At 38.9% G+C, this 7,719-nt stretch overlaps 1 protein-coding gene across 1 annotated transcript; it reads right to left on the bottom strand.

Moving 5' to 3' along the window:
- Positions 1-5,295: 5,295 nt before the first annotated feature.
- LOC132167352 (uncharacterized) lies at positions 5,296-7,498 on the bottom strand. Its single transcript, XM_059578298.1, has 2 exons — positions 6,318-7,498; positions 5,296-6,226 (listed from the first exon to the last, which is right to left on the bottom strand). Exons 1-2 carry the CDS (start codon positions 7,422-7,424, stop codon positions 5,396-5,398), a joined length of 1,938 nt encoding a protein of 645 aa, XP_059434281.1. The 5' UTR covers positions 7,425-7,498; the 3' UTR covers positions 5,296-5,395.
- Between the last annotated feature and the right edge of the window lie 221 nt (positions 7,499-7,719).

Genomic DNA, 7,719 nt, shown 5'->3' on the forward strand with positions numbered 1-7,719 from the left:
AATGGTAGATGGTAATGGACCGCACGTATGATGGAGACTGAAGTACTCACAATACAGACAACTGAAACCATATGATTCACGAGTGAATTCAATATTGCAAGCGCTGCACTTATCTGTCCGTTGGCGTTTATCACCCATATTGTCAGTGAATTGTAGAAGGTGATCGTGGCCTTGGTATGTTATGGCAGGCATTATCACACGACCGCATTCTATGTGCAAGCCAAATCTGCAATTCTTAGACTCGCAAACGTAGGCGATGGCATTGTAGCCCGTTTCCTTGCCACAGGAATTGCATCGCCCAGCATACTGCCCGGGTTTTAGGGTGAGCGGGTGGAATGGATGAAAGGGATGGCAGATGATCTGTTGCGGCAGCTGATCAAGGCATGATTTGTGAAAGTAAACCTTTTTTTTTGGGTGAATAAATGTGAACATTTGCACAGGGAGGATAGAAACAAGTATAGGTAGGAACTGTGCAGCGTTTCCCACATACATAGCAATCGATTTCGTAACCAGCCTTGATGTTAGAGATTAGTGACAATGGATGCCCGTGGAGGAAATGGAGAATCTGTTCTTCATGACTTTTAGATTGGGTAGTAGTGGGTAATAGAGTGCAATCAACATCCATCACAAGCTGGCACCGACTACAGCCATAGAAAAAGGTTCCCCTGGGCAAGCTTTCGCTACATGCTCTGCAATAATAAGATTGGTTAAATGGGGGAGTAGTGTACAAGTTGAGAGGGCTGGGACATGGATGAAAGAAGTGTTGGATCTGTCGGGGCAAGTTTCGCTCAAAACACGATCGATGGAGAAAGTAAAGACATGGAAAGCAGCCATAGGTCGTCGGGTCCGAGCAGTATTTTCCACACAAGCGGCAATTAATGCGACGATCGGCCGGTATGTTCTCAAAGAGTAGCAATGGATGCTCATGGTGACTAAAATGTAGTTGTGTACCAACTGCCTCCTCCCTTTCTTCTATCGCTGCAGCAAGCCTAATAAAAGCGCACTTAAGATCAAGGTCGATGCCGCACTTGTCGCAGCGGAAGATGAAGCCTGTGCAAGATTTGTCACAAGCATTACAGAGAAGAAATTCGTATTTTGGCTTCTGTAATAGGGCAAGAGGGTGTGGGTGAAGGGGGTTGTGCAACTCCAGCGGTAGCTTTGCACATGATTCGTGCAGGTTGAAGTCGCAATTCGATTTCCTGCAACTGTAGGTCGGACCGACGCAATATTCATCGCACCCTTTGCATGAAACCAAATCTTCTATCTTCTTTTCACTCAGCGATAACAGATGCTTGTGACTAAAATGCTTAATCTCCATCTCTCTCTACGTCTTTCTCTAGCTTTGTATAATCTTGATCGGCCTATTTTTTTTAAGATTCTAGTCTCCCTACCAAGTTATAAGCAAAAAGGAACAAAATTCTTTACCTAAGACAGATTTTGATTACTTTTTTGGATTCCGGAAGGCTTGCCACTCTGCCTCTCCCGGAATCCTTTGCTTTGCCTCAATTTGGTCGCAACCCTCTGTATTCGCTTTATTCCTTTTATGAGTCGAATCATTTGTTCGACTACATCCTAGCCCTGAGCACTACTCAATTCCTCATTCTCCTCTTCGTTCAAAGATATCAAAATATCATACAAGGTTAAATCCGGCTTGAGCAGTTGTTCTTCTTTCTCACGAATCAACTTTCTAAACTGTCCAAAAAGATTCCTCAGCTCCACATCTCCATGCTCTCCCTTTAGCAATGACATCTCCACCTGAGTCACAAACATGAACCAGCTGTAAAAATGTTTGTTAGAGGAAATTATACTAGTGCAAAATTATTAAACCAACCTAATGCGCCAACCAAACCCAGATGATTTTACTTAAATGGCACTAACCTGTATTTAAAGAAAATGAATCATACAATTTCTTATTTTTTTTTTTTTTTTTTTTTTTTTTTTTCCATATACCTAGTCCAGCGTTTCCTTGTGATAACTCTATCCATTACCTTTTGTCTTAATTATCAAAAAGAGTAAAGAAATAAGGATTAAGCATCAACTCATAGCGATTGCATTTCTAAAACAAAAAGATCCTATATATACTAGATAGGCTATTGTCATAGCTTTCAAATCTTCAACAATAAGATTTTATATGAGCTTAATTACCTCTGAGATGACGCAAGAAATTTCAGCAACAAAATCGCATTCCTTGCAATAATGAAAATGGGTAATAATGTATCTCTAATTTCTTCCTCACAAGCATCACAATAGAATTCGTCCGGCTTGAGATCCTCTTCATCTTCAACGGGAGAACTTGTAAAGACAAGGGGGGATATATGTTGCAATTATGCTTAATACTATATGGTAATGGACCACACATGCAGATTGAACTCACAATACAGACAACTAAAAGCATATGATATAGAGAATAACTTCAATGTGGTCCTTGCATAAAAGGGGGCTTTTGTGCAAACTATTCAGTGGTTGCCACATCAGTTGGAACATTCTAAAAAAAAAAAAAAAAAAAATCCACACCTGATTATATCAGGTTTTATTATTTTTTTTTAAAAAATAATTGGAGAGGATGGCAGAGGGAAGTGGGGCAGTTCGCCGCCACCCCCAGTGGCCGGGGGTGGCCGCGAGCCATCCCCAGGCCACTGGGGGTGGATCGCTGCTTGTGGGGTGGTGGTGATCCACCCCTCGCGGCAACCCCCAGGCCACAGGGGGTGGATAACAGCCTGGGAGGTGGCCGCAAGCCACTCCCAGTGGCCGGATCTCTCTCACTCTCTCTCTCTCTCTGCCGGAGGCGGTATGAGGCAACGTCGGCGGAGTGAGCGGTATCGGCGTCGGCGGCAGCAGCAGATGCGCGTGGTATTTAAGAGAAACAATCCAGTATTTTGCTCACATTTATTTTTTTTGCAATTTTTCTTCAATGTTGATGTATCAAATTCTGAGTGGGTTACACAAAACCTTGTTTTGTGCAATTAACGACCACACAGAAGACCCTCTAAGATATAACAAGCACCACACATGCTATGAAACCTTCATCAGATTATAGTGTTTTTTTAACAAGGAAGTAGGATGTAACCGGAAGCATTTCGAAGTGGGCAAATAAAAAACTAACAAGCACATGAGCATTGCAAAGTGGGCTGGCAGTGTAAAGACTATAGTGTTTATTATGGTGTTTTTTTAACAAGGAAGTGGGATGTAAGCGTGAGTATTTCGAAGTGGGCAAATAAAAAATAACAAGCACATGAGCATTTCAAAGTGGGCTGGCAGTGCATGGTGTTTATTATAGTGTTTTTTTAACAAGGAAGCGGGATGTAACCGTGAGCATTTCGAAGTGGGCAAATAAAATATAACAAGCACCATATTATTTAAAAATAAAAAATAGGAAAAATTTTACTTTAAATTTTTGAATTATCGCGCGTTTTGACAAACTTCCTTAAATTTTAAAAACTTCTCAATTTCACTCTTCGAACTTTCAATTTGATGCAATTTATCAATTCCATCAATTTTCGCCATTAAAATTCTTAAAAAGATAAAATTACCCTTCAATTTTCTTTTTATTTAAAAAAAAAAAATTGAAATTAAGGTAAATTTAGAATTTTATAAAAAAGTCAGAGGCATAAGTGTCATTGTCTCATTTTTAATGTTTAAAATCTGATGGAGGGGTTCAAATTAATTGTAATAGAAAGTAAGGGTTCAAATTGAGAGATTTTGAAGTTTTAGAGCTTGTCAAATTACGAGGTAATTCAAGGATTTAAAGTGAAATTACCCTTAAAAATATAAGAAGCATGCATTTCAAAGTGGGCTGGCAGTGTGAGCATTTCAACTCACGTGCGTCTTTTGTGTGGTCGTTGCATAAATGAGTGAGTTTGTGCCACCAATCAGAGTATCTCCAGCAATAAAGTTAGTTTAGCTACTCAAAAACTCTTCTATTTTATTTTAGTTACTCATTTGCTTCGGCAGTTAACAAGTTATTCAATTTAAATAATATTTTTATTTTATTTTCTCACCTTTCTCTCTCACGGAGGCACCCATGGTTTGGTCTTCACCTTCATGGGGGTTGATCCCTTCGGAGGCGCTGTGGGTTTCCCGGTAGGGGCAAAGGCTAAAGCGTCTTCACCCATGGTCTAGTCGTCACCTTCATGGGGAAAGATTTTTGTAAAAAGTCTACAGGTGGGTATTCCTAGAAGGGGCTGAGGTTTGGTGGCTTCAAGAGAGGTTAATTGGAGCCGCGCGTGGAGGTTCAGTTATGGGCGAGAGGGATAATGGACGGCTTGGTGGTGGAGGTGCGCGCTAGTGCCTCGGTGCGAGAGGGATAATGGACGTTTTCATCCATTGCTTTTTGGCTTTAGGTGCAGGTGCGCGCTAGTGCCTCGGTGCGAGAGGGATAATGGACGTTTTCATCCATTACTTTTTGGCTTTAGGTGCATTTAGGATTGCGATTTCGTAAAAATAATATGTGTTTTTAAAAGATATCGAAAAATGTAGAAAGCACTTAATTGAAAATAGGAAAAAAATCTGCGATTTCATTAACCAGGTTAGAAGGTGCTTATTTGAAAAAGTACGAATTTAAACCAAAATCATGAATTCCTATAATAAATATTTAACAAATTTTTTTTTTAACATGTTTTACCAAACTCCTTTGAGATTTTAAAAAATAGCAATTTCAAAAATACTATTTTTAAAATCGCATTTATTAAAATCGCAATCACAAACGGACCGTTAATAAAAAAAGAGTAAAAACTATTGCGGCCACTCTTGCTGCTTGTGACGGCAAGATACGGGTTACAACAGTCAACAGGGTTTTAATTGAAGTATATGTGCTTCTTGGACATGCAAATTAAAGCTGTATATTCTCCTTTTCTTTTTCAATTATATATTTTGAAAAATATTAGAATTACAATTTTTTTTTAATAACTCTTTTATAACTTGTTTTCATGTGTCAAAATGTGATTGGATGATGTTAAATTTTTTTAGTGGCTAATGTGATTTCAATTATGTGCTGACACGTGTCAACAAGTTGTAAAAATTGTAAAATAATTGTAGGTGTAGCATTAATACTCGCATACTTTTAAGTTTATATGAAGCGTGTTTCAAGTAAATAAGTGATGAACAAAGTTTTCTTTTAAATTAGGTTAAAAGAAATTTTTTTTTTAACCTAATCTATGTAATTGATATCTTTAGAGCATGCACTTTTCACAAGCATTTTTTTTTTTTTTTTTTTTGTGGTAATTGTGATTCAATTCCAATTAGAACACATATATTATTAACAAACTAAAGAATATGAATAATTACTTTATTCCACCGTTCTCTAACTTCAAGATGCATAAAATAAGACAAACTAATACAAAAGAGATAAGCATACATACATGCATGAAAATAGACGCACGTTTAACACTGTTGACATTTATAGTAGCCTAGATGTAACTGCTTTACCTTTCTTCAGTATTGAAGCTTCTCTCAAGCATTCCTCAATAAGACTAGATTTTGCAGATTTTATGCACTTGACTTTCCTCGTCCATTTCTCAAGTTGATGAAGAGCATTGTCAACTTCCTTTTCAACATAAAGACCAAAATAAGCATGTGTGACTCTCTTCAAACGATCAAAGGCAAAATCAATTTGAAATCCTTCAAGTTGTAAGATTTTCAAGCATGTCCACCAGTCGAGAAGTATATCGTGAGTGATATTCACAACCATTGTGTTTCTCATGTGATCTATACACTTACATAGCATGCAAACAAAAAGCGATTTGAACTTAGGAGTACTTAACGTGGATTGGGCACCAATATCCCCATGGTTAGAAAGCAAGTGGTTTAAGATAGGAGCTAACTTACGAGTAGTCATGTAATCCCTAACATTGACAACGGCCTCTTTGTTTTCATGATCAGAAAGATCCCAAGGATAACAAAACTTGTTATTCGAGAACCCAGAATGATTAAGAAACTTCATGAATTGTATATAAGCCTTGTCAGAAAAAATTTCCTCATGGTCATAAGCTTCTATCTTTTCAGCATTAATTGTTTCCTTTATTCTATCCGTTAAGAGATGCTTTTCCTTTTTCTCATCTTCACTCAAAGTACCTAAATAATTGCCCCAGGTTAAGGTTGGCTCGAGTTGTTTTTGATCTTTCTTTTGCATCATCTCTTTTGCCGCGTCTTTGGTGACAACCTTACCAAACTGTCCAAGAGGATTCCTCAACTCTACATCTCCATATTCCCCATTTAGCGATGATACCACCTACAATTGTAAAATGAAAATCTTGATATATAAAATTATTGACTTTAAATGACACAATTAAACCTGTATTTGAATTAAAAAGCTTAATTACCTCTGAGATGACGCAAGAAATTTCAGCAACAAAACGACATTCCTTGCAATAATAAATGGGTAAGAATGGGTCTACTCTTTGTTCCTCACAAGCATCACAATAGAATTCGTCCGGCTCGCAATCCTCTTCATCTTCAAGGGGAGAAGTTGTAAGGATAAGGGGATGTATAACGTGGGATTTATGTTGAATGGTATATGGTAATGGACCACACGTATGATGGAGATTGAAATCACAATACAGACAACTGAAACCATATGATTCACAAATGGAATGGCAAGCGCTGCAGTTGAGTTTATAAAATTGATTATTCTTTCTAATATTGTGGTTGAATTGTAGAAGGTGATCGTGGCCTTGGTATGTTATGGAAGGCATTATCACACTAATGCATTCTCTGTGCAAGCGAAATCTGCAATTCTCCCATTCACAATCATAGGCGACTTCGCGCCGGTACTGGATATCATTGCGACAGGCATTGCATCGAACAACAACATCCTCCCGGGAATTTTGGGGGGGTTTTAGGGTGAGAGGGTGGTATGGATGAAAGGGATGGAAAATCTCTTGCGGCAACTTAAAACACGACGGATGGAGAAAGAAGCCACATGGGAGGCAACCATAGGTCTTCGGGTCGGAGCAGTAATTTCCCCATAGACCACATACCCTGCAGTTAATGCGATGGGCAGGCATGTTCTCGAAAAGTAGCAATGGATGGTCAGGGTGGCTAAAATGATGTGTACCGACTGCCTCCTCCTCCCCTTCTTCTATCGCTCGCCTTAGAAAAGCGCACTTAACATCTAGGATGACGTTGCACTCGTAGCAGCGGAAGGCGCAACCCCAGCATCTTTTGCCACAAGCACAACAGTATAAGTAGTCGTATTGTACCGGTACTAGGGAAAGAGGGTGTGGGTGAAGAAGGGGGTTGTGCAACTCCTGCGGTAGCTTTGCGCATGATTCTTCCAGGTTGAACCTACAACCAGATTCACTGCAACTGTAGATCCGACCTCCAATATTGCAATATTCATTGCATCCGTCGCATTTAACCCAATCTTCTATCTTCTTTTCACTCAGCGATAACATATGCTTGTGACCGAAATGCGTAACAATCTCCATCTCTCTGTCTTTCTCTCTAGCTAGCTATGTTTTAACCCAAATCAATCAGAAATTTTTATTTTTTTCTCATCATCTTAGAAATAGAGAATGATCTTCAACATTGTTCTTTCAATTATAATGTCAGACTGAAGAATTAGATAAATCAAAAAGAAAAAAGATAGCGCAAAAGCTGCGCGTGCATGGTTCCCACCACGGTCACCCTTTGGCTACTTTACCAACCTTCTTTTTCTTTTTTTCTGTTTTCTTTAGCCCACACCTTCTTTTTCTCGCTCTCTCAATTATAGATGAGAGAGGC

The sequence above is a fragment of the Corylus avellana genome, chromosome ca1, assembly GCF_901000735.1.
Source record: "Corylus avellana chromosome ca1, CavTom2PMs-1.0".
Lineage (NCBI taxonomy): Eukaryota > Viridiplantae > Streptophyta > Magnoliopsida > Fagales > Betulaceae > Corylus > Corylus avellana.